Below are 17283 nucleotides of genomic sequence, written 5' to 3' on the forward strand. Positions count from 1 at the left end.
TCCCAGAGGACTCTGGTTCAATTCCCATTACCCACATGGCAGCTCACAACTGTCTATATCTCCAGGGAATCCAAAACACCAATGCGCACAAAATAAAAATAAATAAATCATTACAAAGAAAAAAAGAATTACCAGGCATGGTAGCTCAAGGCTTTAATCCCAGCACTTGGGACAGAGGCAGGTGGATCTCTGTGAGTTCCAGGACAGCCTGGTGTATATAGTGAGTTCCAGGATGGCCAAAGCTACATAATGAGACTCCATCTCAAAAAAAAAATTAAAAATTAAAAAGCAACAGTGCCTGATGTTTGTACTCTGTGTTCATGAAATACCTGAGGAGTAAAGAAATAGAGCTTGGTGGTGGTGGTGCACGCCTTTAGTGCCAGCACTCGTGAGGCAGAGGCGAGTGGATCTGTGTGAGTTCGAGGCCAGCCTGGTCTACAGAGCAAGTTCCAGGATAGGGCTACACAGAAAAACCCTGTCTCGAAAAAAAAAAAAAAAAAAAAAAAAAACAAATAAATAAATAAATAAATAAATGTAGAGTAAAGGCAAGGACAAGAAAAAGGAGGGAAAGAAAGATGAAAAGGGAGGGTGAGAGATAGAAGCAGTGTTAAGATTCCGGCAGGATACTGATCCTGTCCTGTCAAACAGCAGGGAGGGAGTCTCATCTTTCAATAGACTAGGCAGTATCCAGAAGCACGGACAACACAGGAACCAGCTAGATCCATTGTGATCATTATTCTGAGCCAAACAGGATGTAGCTGTTGGCTTTGTATCGGACATTTGAGAAATAGAGGTCCCATCTGTAAGTGATGGAAGGCAGAGTAGGGATTGCTTGGGTCAGCTGCACAGGGCCAGAGAAACTTCCCTGGGCTGTGGGGCTCTCCGTATCTGTGCTTCAGCTGAGGTCGTGGTCACGTGGCTGGAGAGCCACCCAAACTTAACCTGCTCTTCTAAAGGAGTGTGGTTTATTGCATGTCAAATTATGCTTCAAGGGCTGAGGGTGTGAACCCCTGGGCTTGAGCCATGGAGCCAAGAGCAAAACAAGCAAAGCCCTTCAGTAGCATCGCATCTACTTTTCTACTCTTTTAATTTTAATTTTAATTATGTGTGTGAGTGCGTGCGTGTGTGTGTGCATGTATGTATGTGCAAGTGCACATGAGTGCAGGTGCCCTCAGAGATCAGAGGCATTCAGATCCCCTTGGAGCTGGAGTTGAAGACAGTTGTGAGTCGCTGATGTGAGTGCTGGAATTTGAACTCAGGTCTTCTGCAAGAGTAGCACAAGCTCTTGACCCCTGAGCCATCTCTCCTGCCCCTCTATTTTCCATTGTATTCATTCCTTTTTTGGGGAATACAATCTCTCTACAGAGCATAAACTAGCTTTGTACCTGAAACTCCCCCACATCAGCCTCCAAAGGGCTGGGATTATAGGTATGTGCCACCAAGCCTGACAGAATAACATGGATTGAAAAGAAACACACAACACCCTGTAGCTGACCATACTGTCACATTCCCGTAATCCCAGCACTGAGGAGGCTGAGGTAGGAGTATTAGTAATACTTTGAGGACGTTCTAGGATACATAGTTCAAGGGCAGCAGCCTTGGTTATATTCAGAGGCCTTATCTCAAGCCAACAAACACAGGCACCAAATAAATACCAAGATGTATGTTTATGTGTGTGTTTGTGTGTGTGAACCAGCCAATCTATTGATTGTGAGAAATGTAAATTCCAAAACCCCACTCAATCCTCTGTCATGTTTTTTTTTTTCTTTAAGTCCACAGACGTCAGTGTATGGTGCAACGAGAGAGACAGGGGATGGATGGCACTTCGTGTTCCCTCCTTGGCCTCTTGGTCCCCTGAAACCTGAGAAGGTGGGGAGGGACACAGTAGAGTCAACATTCAGTTCACAGTCACGGTCACAGGTCGATACATATGAAATCATGTTCCCGCCCCTTCCTGCCTTCGCTGCCCACTAACATTGCCTTGACAATGACAGGAGCCTTCCACAGCAGCCCAGAAGAAGGCGGGGGTGGGGGTGGGGAGGAGTAGATCCAGGCTCCAGGAAGCCAATGGACCTCCTCTATCCTGCGAGAGTAAATAGGTGCATTTTATTATCTGATTAAATTAAAACGCCACGGGCACGGAGTGTATGTTCTGTTAAGTGGGAGTCTGAAGCCTGTGAGAAGCGAGGTTCTGGAATGCTCTGCAGGCTGATGCAATTCCAACGAGAAAGCTAAGCTTCCAGAGAATTCTACCCAACCCAGAGCACCGCGGATAGCAAGGAAATTGGAACCCGCTTTGGGACACACATTTCATTGCTCGCATTCAGCCTCTGATCTTCGTTGGGCACATGGCTTGTTGCTATTAAACAGGGAGCCAAACCATGACCGCATTCATACTGCACATTACAGCGTCCTACGGGTTCCCACATCCATTGATAGGCAGATAAATTGGACTGTGAAGCCCTCTGCTCCCAGTTCCTCTGTGTGGCTTCCTCTATGAGGAAGTCACCACAGTGCGAGCATTGCGTCCTCCAGCCTGTGACCCACAAAATGGCTGAACAGAAGGTTGGCACAGGGGCAGGCGGCCACCACGAACTGAGAGGAAAGGGAACACTTCCCTTCAACCTAGGAGCGATCTCCACCCTGACCCCCATTGGGTGACATTTAGAAATGTCTGGAGATTGTCTTCTTTGTCATGACTTGGGGGGTGCTGGTAGTATGCAAGAGGTGGAGGCCATAGGTGCAGTGGAACAGGGCAGGGGCCTGCCTGTCACAAAGAAAGATCTGTCCCAAATGTCCCAAATGTTCAGAATGGTCAGAATCTGTATTAGCTCCGTGGAGACACTGTGTCTAGAAGGTCCACACCCCAGGTAGAGGAAGATAGATGGATTTAATGATTTGGGCTAGGTGACAAGGACAATCTAAGAGCTGTGTCAACATAACTTCTAAGACAAATGCAGGGGTGAGGAGGGTTGGAAAATGACACACTGAGTAAAAACACTTGCCACCAAGCTTAATGGTCTGAATTTAAGCTCCAGAAACTGCATGGTAGCATGCATGTGTTCATATACACATATAAGTAAATAAGTATGAAAAATAAAACGAAACAGGGCCTGCAGAAATGGCTCAGAGGTTGAGAGCACTGGCTGCTCTTCCAGAGGTCCTGGGTTCAAGTCCCAGCAACCACATGGTGGCCCACAACCCTCTGTAATGAGATCTGGTGCCCTCTTCTGGCCTGCAGGGATACATGCAGACAGAACACTGTATACATTAATAAATAAATCTTTAAAGACAAAACAAGAAAGAGGAATGAGAAACAGGTAGTTCTTATTAAAAATGTCATGAACTTGACCTGGGATCCCATGGAGTTTCTGTAACCCTGGAGAAAGGTGCTGTGACCACCCCCCTTCCCACTTTATGAGCTATCAACTCAGGATTCTCAGAGCAGAATTCAGGAAGAACAAGGATTTATTTTCCTTTTGGAAGACCCCGCCCCACCTCTCTCTCTCTCTGGCCTTCAATTCACAGAGATCCATCTGTCTCTGCCTCCTGAGTGCTGGGATTAAAGGTGTGTGCCACTACTACCCAGACTCCTTTCGAGGGATGACCCTTTGGGTCTGGTTTCTCTGCATAACTGAACTTGATGGGGCAGCTGAGTTACATTTATGACACCGGCCAAAATTCCTGGCACTCAAGTGAGCCGTAAGAAATGTAGGGATAGGCATACAGCTCAGCCTTCATGAAGTCCCAGGTTTGATTCTCAGCATCATGGAAGCCGGCATGGTGACACACACCAGCACTTGGGAGATGGAGAAAGGACCAGGAGTTCAAAACCACCCTCAGCTACTAAGTGAGTTTGAGGCCAGGCTAGGATACGAGAGACCTTGTCTCAAAAAGGAAAACCCAGCTAATATAGGAATCTAATGAGATCAAATGAATGAATGAATGGATGAATGAATGAATGAAAGAGGCCAACTTAGCATAGTGATTAGAAGATGGATGAAGTGGTGAGAGATCCGTCTATCTCATAGATAACACCTGAACACTGGCTTTAGGCCAGGCCCTAAAGAGGCAGGCAGCCAGCCATGTGCTAGGCTGACCTCAACTAGCTCATGTCACTCTGCAGGAACTTTATAAGCTGATTGTCAAACGGTTGCTTAAGAGGATTATGTAGGGGACCGGAGTGAGGGATCAGTAGTTAAAACACTTTTCTTCCAGAAGACCTGAGTTTGATTCCCAGCATTCACATGGTATTTCCCAACTGTCTCTAGCTATGATCTAAAGGGATCGCACACCCTCTTCTGGCCATCATCGGTACTGCATGCATGTGGTGCACAGCCATACACGTCCAAGAAACACCCATGCAAATACTAAAGGGTTACCAAGATGGATCAGGACTTGCTGCCAAGCCTGATGACCATAGTCCACATAACGAAAGGAGAAAAATGCCTCTGATCTCTACAGTGCACCACGGCACACATGCAGCCACACATACACGCACCCCCCCATGCAAAATACACGCAATAAAAGATTATGTTCTATAAATCAAACATGCCATATTCTTCTTATATGTATTCTTATTTTTTAAATATTTATTTATTTGTTTATTATGTATACAGTATTCTGTCTGCAGGCCAGAAGAGGACACCAGGCTTCATTACAGATGGTTGTGAGCCACCATGTGGTTGCTGGGAATTGAACTCAGGACCTTTGGAAGAGCAGGCAATGCTCTTAACCGCTGAGCCATCTCTCCAGCCCCCGTATTCTTATTTTTAAATTATGTGTTTGCATGTGTATCTGTGTTGGGGATATGTGCATATGGGTACAGGTAACCTCAGAGACCAGAGGCGTCAGATGCCTTTGCAACTGGAGATATCAGTGGTTGTGAACCTTCTGATGTGGGTGCTGGGAAAGGAAGTCTCATCCTGAGTGAGAACACTATGTGCTCTTAACTACCAAGCCATCCCTGCAGCCCCAAATGGCTATATTCGTTTTGTTTGTTCCTATTAGCTGAGATTCCAGCCCCGTACCATCGTACCTGGCTCTGGGGTGCATCTCTACTGAACTTCCTGTTCAGCAATGAACTCAATAGCTCCTAATGAGTCTCCGCGGGAGTATTTACACCAGGGGAGTTGGCAAGCTGTGAACCAGGGCTTTCTTTTATTTCAGCAAGCTGACTTGTTCTAAGCACGCAGCGCTGGGTGCAAAGGCAAGCCTTTCTGGAAGGAACCCTGCTTGCCTGGTCTGCATCTGGATTTACATGTCATTTCATGAGCTATGCAAAGGCCAAGCAGAGACTGACACTGGACCTGACCCTGAGGTTCATCAAAGTCTTCAGCAGAGTGGACGATGCACACACTTCTGTCCCTTTTCTTATCTGTAAAGTTCTCAAATTCAGTGCTGGAAGGGAGACTCTCAGGGTGTCTGACCCGGACGAGGAGAGTCTGGACAGTTTGGGCCTATGTTCTTCAGTGTCGAGTCAATGGGCCTGTGTCTCCTACTGAGGCCTAGACTTCCCGGGAGGAGGCTTTTGATGCTATCTAATGGCTGAACTCAGATTCAATTCTAGGTCAGGAACTTGGGAGAGAGTGAGGCAGGGACTCAACTGTGCCTTTCCTGTCCCAGTCTAGCAGTCTGGGGACTCCATCCTTCTAGAGTGGATACCAGATGCCACCTCATATGGCAATTTCTGAGTCAGCCCCAGGTCTGACACTTTCCCCACAGCCAGGGAATGGGTGACCTGGAAGCAGTCATTGTCCTCCCGTCCTTCCTTCCTTCTCCTCTTCATTTTCTACTTTTTTTTTTAAAATTATTTTTGAGACAGAGTCTCATGTAAGTCAAGTTGTGCTGGAACTCACTATATAGCCAAGGATGACCTTGAAACCAAGACGGTCCTCCTTCTTCTACCTCCCCAGAGCTAGGATTACAGGCATGGGCTCCCACCTTCAGCTTTTCTGCAATGTTCGACCCTCTGTTTCACTGATTCCAACCTAAAGCCAAGGGGTCATATTACCAAAAGATGGCAGTGATAGGTGTCGGGGTTCGACGCCCCAACATAAACTACTTTTCCCTCTCTGGATCGGCATGGAGGCGCGGGAATAATAGAGACACAGTTCACACAGCAATATTGGAAGGTAGTCTCAGGCTTCCTTCATTCCTGAGGATCACCCGCGTTTATTTCCCAAGCACCTTTTATCCCCAAAGGGGCATAGCAGGACTGCAGTCACTTCGACACTAGCTTGGAATTCGCACCTCTTCTCAGGCGATCTACGTCACTACAAAAGAGTAGGAGCTTTTGTTAGGTAGCGACAGCCTGGCTAGAGGGTACATGATTGCTTTGGCTACCAACGATGGCCGGAGAACTTGGTTGTCAAACCATGTAGAAATATGGGCCTACAATCCACTCTCCCTTATTAATTTGAATAAAACCCATGCTTCTGCAACAGGACAGAATGATCGTGCCTGGCTTGGGCAAAGACCTCTTCAATTACCCAATTTTTTTCGTCTTTGGAACAGGCATTCACATATGCGAGCTCCTGTCTTAGGCATCTGGGGAGAAGAAGCTTCAAACCCGTCATTGACTGCTGATCTCTGCGAAGAAAAGAGATTAGTGGAGAGTGATACTTTTGGGCCCTGTGTCTTGGAGCCATACCTTCTTGTCAGGATAAATTATAATGCTTTATGAATAATTATGTTTCCAAAGGCTATAGTCTCCTATTTAAAGGTGAAGAGAATCGCCTGAGTTGAAAATGCTTTTTCTGCCAGTTTAGAGCACCTCTTAAATCTAAAATTCTTTAACATGCGCATTAACTTTCAACATTTATAGGGTGTGTCAAACTTTTCTCAGCAGTTGCCAACAACAACAGGTCAAAATCATAATTCTTAGCATTGTTTGGTCAACACCAACTTTTCAAATATCTTTGTCAGTACTATAATTCTTAGCATTGTCGGTCAACATCAACTTTTTGAAATCTCTTTTGGTCAGTACCATGATTTTTAGCATTATTGGTCAATACCAATTTTTCTCATCATCCTATCTGTAGTTACAAATATCAGGTCACTACCGGTAAGAGTACAATAACATTGCTGTTATTAAATACCAGTTTCAGTCTCTGAGCAGCAATGACAGAAGGGGCCATGCTTTGTTTCCAAGCTGTCACGTTGGCTCATTTGATGTGATTCTCCTCTAGGCAGGTGGAGGAACTGAAGACCAGCGTTGTCCAGGCTCAGCGTGCCACCCTGGAGCTGCCTGAGTTGTGGGTGGAACACAGGGAGGCTGGATCACTTTGGGGGAGCTTTGTTCCCTGAGATCAGGAGGGGTCCTGTGTTCAGGATGCTGAGGGTTTGCGCTGTCTCCCAGTAAGGACCCCAAAGCAAAGGTCAGGAGGCATTAAAGACTAAAGGAGAGGCCTTCAGTTGGGGCTATTCTCAGGAGAGGGTGAGAATATTTCCTTTTTACAGAAACGTGTTTGTTTTAGACAGATACTACAGGTTGGCCTTGAACTCACAGCCAAAGATGACCTTGAGTTTAAATTCTCTTGCCTCCATTTCCCTATTGCTGGGTTTACTGACACCTTGTGGGTTTCACCCACGCTAGGTAAACACTCTATTGACAACTCAGATACATCTCCCAGTCCTACTTAATTTTTTTATTTTTGAGACAGGGCCTGCTGTCTTGACTGACATGGAAATTCACTCTGCAGCTCAAACTGGCTTCAAGCTCACAGCAATCCTCCTGCCTCAGTCTCCTTAGGGGTTGTAATGGTGAGCTATCATGCATAGCTTTGTGTGTGTGTGTGTGTGTGTGTGTGTAAAACCAATTTCAATTCCAACTGGCCATCCTTGGGAAAGCAGCCTGAACTGGGGAGGCGGTATCAAGGGTGTAGCGGACAGCACCCTAGTTTTCAGTCCAGCCTTGGACTGGGAAGGGGAAATATTGGTTTGCATCCTCTTGGTCATGGGACAGACTTTATTTCTCAAGCCCAGCCCAGGATGGCGGAGTGGCTAGGGGCGCAGGGCTCATCTGTGTACCCTCGGGGGCGCGGTCCGCGTGACGTCCCCCTGCACACTGCCCACATTCCGGGGCGCGGCGCGGGGGACTGTCGAGGCTCGCCCAACCCTGGCCCCCTCCCCAGAGGCCGCCGCTCCCGTCGGGCGGCGCCCGCCTCCAAGTCCCCGCCCGGGGCCCGGCCCATCCCGGACTCCGCCCGCCCCGGGGAGGCCGAAGCCGCTGTTGCCGCCATTGACGTCAGAGGGCGGGCACATGACCCCGCGGGGACCAATCGCGCGCGCCAGCCTCCCGCAATCTCCCCGGCAGCCGGCGCGGCCCCCGCCCGCAGCACACACTAGCGGACGGACGCGGACACACGCACCGCACAGCGCGTCCGCGCGAGGCCGAGACACGCCCGCGCCCGCCGTCCCCGGCGCCGCCCCCACCCCCCGAGGACCCGATCCTCTCTGCGCCCGGCGATCGCCCGCCGTCCGCGCCGCAGTCGCCAACCCGTTCGCGCCGGCATGCGCCCCAGCAGCTAGAAGGAAGCAGCCCAGGAAGCGCCCCGCGCGCACCCGCCCGCCCGCCCCCGCGCGCTCCCGTTCGTCCCCGCGGGGAGCCCCCAGCCCACGCCCCCCCACCTTCCCGGCGGTGGGGGGGTGCGGGCCCTCCGCGGGGGCCCTGCCGGCCCGGCCCCACGCCAGCCGCGATCGCGCGCGCGGCCCCCGCCCCGGCGCGGCCATGGATGTGACGAGCAGCTCGGGCGGCGGCGACCCCCGGCAGATTGAGGAGACCAAGCCGCTGCTGGGGAGCGACGTGTCGGGCCCCGAGGGCACCAAGGTGATGGGCGCCGTGCCTTGCCGCCGGGCCCTGCTGCTGTGCAACGGGATGAGGTACAAGCTGCTGCAGGAGGGCGACATTCAGGTCTGTGTCATCCGGCACCCTCGGACCTTTCTCAGCAAGATCCTCACATCCAAATTTCTGAGGCGCTGGGAGCCGCACCACCTAACACTGGCCGACAACAGCTTGGCATCCGCCACGGTGAGTGGCCCTGCGTGGCTGTGGAGCTCCCCAAGCCGGGGTCCCCCGGGACCGAGGCGCCCCCGCTGACTGTCCCCGGGCGCGCGGCCCCCGAGCGCGGAGCTGGGCTGGAACCTCCAGACCTGATCCTCTAAGGAAGGCTGGGGAGCCCTTCTTCGTGTCCTGGACACTTAGCCCACTCGGGCTGAGTGCTTGAGGACTTTTGCCTGAGTGCCTGCGTTTCGGATGGCTGGGACCCCGGGGTGAACCTTAGACTGGGCCCTGAGGGTCGTGGTGTGTTCTTCCTTTTCCGAACCCGTTGCCCATCTGGATCTGAGCTTACAGGGGAAAACAAAACGCAACCCTCTCCTCCATAAAAACCGTACCCTCCCCTTCCCCCCCCCAAGCGCCAACAATTTCCAGAAAGCAACTCCTGCGCTTGCTTTAGCCTTCCTTTATTCTTTTTTTCTGCCGGGCCTGGCAGGGCAAAACCGGGTGCCTGCCCTTTCTGAAAACCTCCTTCGTACGTTGGGAGGTTTGGAAGGGGGAGGGGGTCGAGGTTCAGGACCCGCTCAGCCCTGGGCTGGTCGAGTTCCCAGGGTAGAAGAAGCTGGGCTGCCCAGCCTGCCCTTGCGTTGTCTGAGGAGCGTGTGTAAGCATGTTTTGTGGCTGCGTCCTGTTTTGTTAGTTTTCTGCTGTGTGGCCAGGGCCGGGTCAGCTGGATGAGATGGAGAAAGGAGGATCTAACTAGTTGCTTTCGGAAATTGAATCTGCAAATGGTGGCCTTCTTCCTCCTGGGGACAGACAGCTGTGGTGGGGTCGAGGAGGGGGAGTGGGGGCGGTGGGCAGGGCCTAAACAGGATGCTTTGTGTTTTCCAACAAGGGCAGTTTCAAATACAGGCTCTGGCTGGGCCTTAGCTTGGCGCTTGGAGACCCATCTTTGGAGGGGCCCCCTTCTTGTCTAGAATGTACCGTCCCCCCATGGCAGGCTCCACGGTGTTTACTAAACACCATGGGAAAGGGTAGAATCCACTGCCTGCTCACACCTGTGCCAAGAAAGCCCAGCCAGGAAACAGGGTGTTGCTTCCATGCATGCCACAAATGTGTAGCGTGTGTAGACATTTCCTCGGCATCCATGTTCCCTTAGTGGTGTGTCACAGGCAGTGACACATGCTCCTAAGAGTGGGGAGGGGGGGAGAAAGTTAGCCTAGACACCCTACTCCTCGTGTCTACTTCCCCTACTCCCAAGAGCACAGTGGCACATGAGGGCTTTTATTCTGAATTTCGGGTCTGATGTGCCTAAAGTAGCTATTTTTTTTCTATGCTCTGGGCATGTTGGTGCAGTAACTGCAGACTTTGTCCCCAAGAGGATTGAGGGTTGCCGGAGGCGGCCCAGCCTTCTCCCAGATAGGTGTGTGTGTGTGTTCTTAAACCTTTCTTGAGTCATAGGCCTCGGCCTTGATTTTCGTATGATTGGCCAGGCCTGAGACTTTCAGGTCCCAGAGGTGGTTAGTAACCTTCCCTGGGCTCTGGAGCCCCCAAGTCTGGCTTTAGCATTATTACCTGGCTGAGTTGGGGTGCGAGATGGGGGGGGGGAGATGTTTTCTTAGGCTCTCTTCTTCTTCCTGCCATCCTTCCGAATGCAGAGGAGTTGTCAGTAGAGGACAGTAGTTGAGAGGGACAGTAACCTGCTGTAGGAAGGACAGGATATTTCCCTGGTCCCCCAGGGCACGATCATGGTGTGGCTAGTTGATCTTCCGGCTTTGGGAGAGGCCAGCTCTAGAGACTAGAGGCTCCCTAGTTTCCCTGACTGTTCGAGAGGTCTGTCTGTTTGGGAGAGTCAGGAAGGAATCAGGGTGAGAATCTCCAGCAGCCAGGGCCCCCTCGTCTACCTTTGGCCAGCTGAGATATGGGGGCTACCTCTGAGGAACACCTGAGTCCTGTGTGTGGCCCTAGGTTGTTTGAGAAGCGAGTTAGGTCTTGGCAGAGCCTTGTTTTCTGTTAGAAAATGGGCAGAAAGGAACAGAGGAAGAGTCTCACAGCCTGGCATAATCCTGTCCTTTCCTTTCTTCACCTGGCATTAGGGAATTCCTTCACTGTAGCTTCTGCTTTGTGGGGGCGTCAATGGGGGCCTCCACTGGAGGCCTCTAGTGGAGGTGTGTGGCTCCCCTACCCCCAGGGCCTGTGTGGAAGAAGGTGTGGCCACCAGGACTTGGAGCAGTGGCCTCCAGGCCAGGGGTGAGGTTAGGGTTTGCTGCTACCGACTTTGTTGAGTATCTGCTTGGTGTCCATTCCCTGGGAAGTGGAGGAGCCTCCTTGGGGTTCCCTTAGGCCTGGGCATTATGTAATCTGTCTGCATTTTATAGTGCGGCCCAAGCACTCTATTGAGAAATATTTGCTCAAATGAAACAAAGGTGAATTTGAGTGCAGTTCATTTTCAGAAAACCCTTCGTAGCCGCTAGCCCAGCCTTGAGTTGCCCATGTAGAAGTGTGTCTCACAGAGGGGTGGAGTGTGTTTTGTTCATATGAAGCCTGGGTTCAGAACTGTCTGGGGATTATCCAGTTAATTGTGTGGACTTCAGGAACGAGACCCAGAGTAATCGATCTGGATTCAAACCAGCCAACAAACTACTTCTTTGCCCAAACCATCCACTGAGTCGGCTGTCTACGCTGATTCAGTTACCCGTATCATGAGGGGTATGAGAGGCTTGGACTCCCAGCTGCAGGCTTCTGGGGTCTCCTAGTCCCTCCTAGCGTGGGTCTCCAGCTTATGCCACATATAGTGTGGAAATCTCTTGGTTCCCTGGGGAGGGAGACCCAAACAGGAATCTGGTGCCACAGAACCTGACACCCCTCCCCTGACCTGGCTGTAAACTTTGTCCTCAGTGGGGTCAGGTCAGAGCTTGCCCTGTGCTGTCTGCTAGGCCGGTTACTGATTAAACCTTTGCAGAAGCAACAGCACGCCTGACATAGGCCAGGTTTGATGTGCCTAGGAGACTTTGGATCCTCTGGAACCAGAATGCTTGTCAACAAAGAGGAAGCTCACTAGCTTCCGTGGGAGGGGTAATAGGGAGGGGGGGGGCATCCTGGGAGACAGAAGCCGCACCTTCCTCATTTACACTTCCCCATTTCTGCGATCTTTCTGGACTTAGGGTGACCGCCCACCCCGTGTTATAGGTTGGACTCTACAGCTAGGCCAGGTCTTTGTAGAAGTGTCCCCGTTGTGGGAGGACAGAAATCCATCTTGCCTTTCCGTTGCTTGGCTAAATTTGATCACCTGCTAGACGTGTTTGTCTTTTGTCTGTAGCCTTTGTTTCCACTGCGCCAAAGAAGTACAAAAAAGCACCCTACCTTTCTTTTCTTCTCACCGTCGAAAATAAAACAGAACAAAACAAAACCCAAACCAATGGAGACCCACGGTTTCAGCACGGTCTAAGCGGCAGAGTCCTCTTGGTTTGCCGAGCAGGAGTTCGGACGTGAGGGAAGGGGTAGCCTTCTTTATTCTCCAGCCTGGTTTCCTCCAGGGCTGCTGTTTTTTCGTTTTTTTTTTTTTTTTTTTTTTTTTTTGCATTGTCTCCGCTGCTGCTGACTGCAAAGTCTCTGGGAATCTGGTTGGGTGAACAGAAGCTGCCTTCGTTTCTGTCTGTGGCTTTTTTTCCTCTCCTCTGGAGTGTCTGAGCATCCATCCTGGGACCTTGGAATTTGTTTCAGCAGAAATGCTCCTGAGATCTACGGTGTGGTCATTTCCTAGCTAAGTGTCCCCTCCAGGTGTTGGGAATCTTTCCCTTGAGAATTAAAGTCTCCAGTCCCGAGGGACTCCATCCATGTGCACAAATGCTTGAGTACTAAGGTTTTTTTTTTTTGTTGTTTTGTTTTGTCATGTAGGTCCTTGCTCTGTGTGCCCATTCTTCCCTCCTTTTATGATTCTGGCATTTAGTAAGCACTCTTTTTTTTTATGTCACAAGTAGATTTTGGAGTACATCAGATTTGTTTCGCCGATCGTTATGTGTTCAGAGATGGGGGCAGGGATGGAGCAGGCAGGAACAAGCGTGCAGCGTTCTCACAGACTGTGGGAAGTTGGTGCATTTTGAGGAGAGATGCTCTGTCTGGCCACTGCTGCCCTTCCAGGTAATAGGTGTTTTGCTGTGTGGCAGTGTGCTGCCTACCAGGCCACAATGGGGAGGGAGCCTTGTGCTAAGAGTCTGGTTTTGGGGACCCAAGGTGGCTTGTGTGTGGTCCTGTTTGCTTACTTGGTAGTGGGAAAGGATTACACCCTGGGGCATTTTGTGGGGAGCACAGGAACTGGATCTTACTAAAGGCAGAGTGCCCCAGGGTACCCCACCACTGGCCACCTCCCCTTCGCCTCTCTCCAAGGGGACCAGCCAGGTCTTTCATTGGGATAGATATTTGAGATGGACTAGTTATGCCTTTGATTGAAGGATTACATGAGACAGAGCAGGGCAGCCTACCTTATGTGTCCCCACCGTGGGGCAGAAAAACTTGGGTTTTACTGTAGTCAGGTGGATCAGGGTTGGAACCTGAGGTGGCAACTTCCTGACTATGTAACTTTGGGCACCTTGCTTTCCCTGAGGGGCCTTGTTTGTCTCCACTTATTATGGTGACAGTTCAGATGTTGACACTGGTTCTGGTGAACACCTGGGAGCAGGACGGCCAGCACATAATCAGGAATAGTTTTTATGGTGAGAGTCCCCTGAGTGAAGAATTATGGGTAGCCGGGATGGCTGAGCTCTTAAAGATGCTTGCCTCCAAGCCCCATTCCAAGCTCTGAATACAATCCTTGGGACCACATGGTGAAAGGAGAGACTCTCACAAGCTATCCTGACCTCCACACACGTGAGCATGTCCCCTACTCCCCTATACCAAAACAAATCCTTTTTCCCCCCCAGACAGGGTTTCTCTGTGTAGCCTTTGCGGGCTATCCTCAAACTCACAGAGATCCGCCTGCCTCTGCCTCCGGAGTACTGGGATTAAAGGCGTGTGTTACCACCACCTGACTAAAATACATTTTTTTTTTAAAGGAAAGATCTTTGCTGTTTAAAAAGAGGGGCAGTCACCTGAGGTACACAGAGCACTTGGGAAAGTTAGGGGTGTCTTCAGAGCCATTGAGTATAAGACTGTAAGATTGTTGCATGCATTTTAAAAGAATTTCTCAAGAGGTACTTAAAGAAGAAAAAAAACCAATATAGCTGGGCAGTGGTGGCGCACCTCTTTAATCCCAGCGCTTGGGAGGCAGAGGCAGGCAGATCTCTCTGTATTCGAGGCCAGCCTGGTCTACAGAGTGAGGTCCAGGACAGCTAGGGCTGTTGCACAGAGAAACCCTATCTCAAAACCAAAAACCAAACCAAAACAAAAACCCCCGACGTGCCGTGTGTTTGTGTGTGTGTGTGTGTGTGTGTGTGTGTGTGTGAGTGATTGAATCATCGTGCACTTTACCACATGTACCCGAAGTGGAGGGAAAGGCTGCAGCCTTACCATGTACCTGTAAAGCCCCCAGTGGTCATCGTTCAAAGCAAATCCTGTAACCTGTTTTCTTGGGTATCCTTGCTGAGTCCTCTGGGCGCGAACACACGCTTCTGCCGGTTTGCGGTCTGCGTGGTTACCTGTCACTGGAGGCAGCATTTGGAGCTCACTTCGTAGCCACACACGTGTGACTGCCTCGTTCATCTCTCACTGCTCCGTAGTTCCCCCGTCTTTGCGAGTGTACCTTACTAATGTGGCGGGCCGGCCAGTTCCCCTGTGGTTGGACACTGAGCTCCGTCTCCCTTGTTGGCTGTTAACAAACAAGGCACTTCCCATTTTTTGTCATCCGCACTGTGTCAGTTTTAACAGTTACAATGTTTGCCTGCTTTCTTGGGGGTCTGGGGCGTGCCTCAGCCTGGCAGACTGTCACCAGGAAGTGGGTTCCCACAGGGTCCGCCTGCCAGCCCTACCACGGACTGCCAGCCACATTGTCTCCACTCTCAGGACAGGGGTCTGGGGTGCTCCAACCGAGAGCCTCATCTTCTTTTGCCTTTAGACTTCCTGTTTGCTTCAGGATGGAAGCCAGGTGGCTAAACCCCATCCTAGGGAAAGGCGGAATGAGAATTTCTCTTCCTCTCTCCGATGTCCCCAGGGAGTAGAGGGGCCGGTATACTTTTGAAAAGGACACTTTATTCCCTGCCAGTGGTGCCCTAACCAGAGGTGCCGAGTGGCAGAGGTGTCTGCTGTATATTATGTATGATATATTCTATAGATCATCTCCAGACTGAGGCGGGTGGCAAAGCTGACATTTCTGGGGTTGAAACGGTTCCTGTCTTAAGGATCCACCTCCTCACCTCTGCCATGGGGGAAGTGCTGTGTACGGTGAGAAAACGAGGAGGAGACCGTGTCATCTCCCGGGTGTGTGACACAGACCTGACAGCAGACAGGTGATCTGGAATCCTGCCTCTGCAGCTTCCCAGAATGACGCGCCTTCCCCGTAGAGGGAGGATCGTGAGGACTTCCTTCTTGATGTCAGGGGTTACGGGATGCGGGAGGCAGGGATTCACTTCACAGAGAAATCCCACTCTTCCGGGTACTTGGAAGGCAGTAACCAGCAGCAGGCTAGTGAGGCCAGTAAGCAGGTGGCTTAAAAGTATGGAGTCTGTACGGCAGGGAAGGTGTGGCATTCTGTCCCCAGGAAGGGCTCTTCGGGTTCGGGTGGAGAGACAGAATAAATGCGGAGGCCCTGAGGCCGGAGGGAATTTAGAAGTCACCTGGCTGCCATCTAATAAATGCTCAGTGTTCACTTTCCTTTCCTCTCCTCTCCAGGGCACTGGTTTATTTATTTATTGCTTGTTTTTTTAAACTCTGTAATCTTAGCACTCAGGAGGTTGAGGCAGGAGGATTGATACTTTTTTGTTTTTTGGTTTTTCGAGACAGGGTTTCTCTGTAACTTTGAAGTCTGTCCTGGAACTAGCTCTTGTAGACCAGGCTGGCCTTGAACTCATAGAGATCCGCCTGCCTCTGCCTCCCGAGTGCTGGGACTAAAGGCGTGCACCACCACCGCTGGGCTGACATTGGTTTTGAAGTTAGCCTGGGCTGCATAGTGAGACACTGTCTCAAAAAAATTTTTTTTTTCAGCAAGCATCTAGAGTGTTCTAGGTGTTAGGTGTGCAGGCTCAGGAAGTTCCATTCTTGTCCCCCTTCTCTTTCCTCCCCTCCACCTCTCTTTTTTTCTTTACTTTTGAAAGCCAGCTTGTTCCAAATGGAGAGTGAAGAAAAGCTTTGTTGTAATGCTCTAAGAGGGTCTTAAATTACCCAGCCCGGCAGAATGTTTTTAAAGCCAGCTCCCTTGGTGAATAACCAGGTTCCAAGGATCCCAGGCTTTCGAATCATCTGAGTCACCACCGGCTTTGCAGGTGGGCATGGGCTCCCGGGAAGCATGGTGGCCCTAAGACCCTTGAGGTGACTGAGCCATGGGGGTGCCCCACAGTTGCCTCCCATCCTGGCCTTTGGCCCGGTTGTTCTCCCTGGCTGTTATCAGCAGTGAGAATTAGGTTGTGGACCTAGGCAGGTGAGCTGGCTCCTCCAGTCTGTAGGTGGGCGGGCCTGTAGGAATCAGTCTGGGAAGCAGGTGCTGGCTGGGGCTGGGCTCACTGGGTCCAGCTCAGGAGAGGTCACTTGTGGGGAAGAAACACCTGGACTTCTGTTGGCTTTCCTGAGGATCCTGTGGTGATCCTGGACTCTTGAGATGTCAACGATAGCTAAAGACAGCAGGCCTGGCTTCTGTGCTTCCCACTCTGGCTCCCTGACCAGGTTGGATGAATAAATTTGTTCCAGATCCAGCCATAGAATGTGTCAGCCAGGGCAGAGTAGCTGTGTAACAAGCAGCCCCTTCACCAAGAGGCCTGATGGCTTCAGGCAATGATTTCTTGCTCATCACAGCCCCAGGGGACTCTTTGGTGGCATCATCTCATTTATCTCTTGGGTACCTGGCCTCCTTGGTCCTTTGTTCCAGCTTGGGCTTCCTGTAGGTCCTCTGTGGGAATGGTGAGGGAGGAGGGCCAGGACCACACCTGAACCCAGGTGAGGCTGGCAGATGTGTTTTAGAAGTGTGTCTTGGTCCTGCCATGGTGGAGTACACCAATAGTCTCAGTGCTTGGGAGTCTGAGGCAGGAGGATCACTAGTTTGAGGCCAGCCTAGGCTATACAGGAAATTTTAGGCCAGCCTGAGCTACGGAGAGATCCTATCTCACACAAACAAATGAAAAACAAGCAAACAAAACACGCAC

At 50.9% G+C, this 17283-nt stretch overlaps 1 protein-coding gene across 1 annotated transcript in view; it reads left to right on the forward strand.

The window, feature by feature from the left end:
• The first annotated feature begins 8352 nt into the window (after positions 1-8352).
• Positions 8353-17283, forward strand: part of Cmip (c-Maf inducing protein) — a 194232-nt gene continuing 185301 nt past the window's right edge. The window contains exon 1 of the mRNA XM_087900457.1: positions 8353-9031. Coding sequence (XP_087756583.1) covers positions 8732-9031 — 300 coding nt within the window. The 5' untranslated portion in view covers positions 8353-8731. The remainder of the gene's footprint in view (positions 9032-17283) is intronic.

Source organism: Myodes glareolus, chromosome 22 (assembly GCF_982192425.1).
Source record: "Myodes glareolus chromosome 22, mMyoGla1.1, whole genome shotgun sequence".
Lineage (NCBI taxonomy): Eukaryota > Metazoa > Chordata > Mammalia > Rodentia > Cricetidae > Myodes > Myodes glareolus.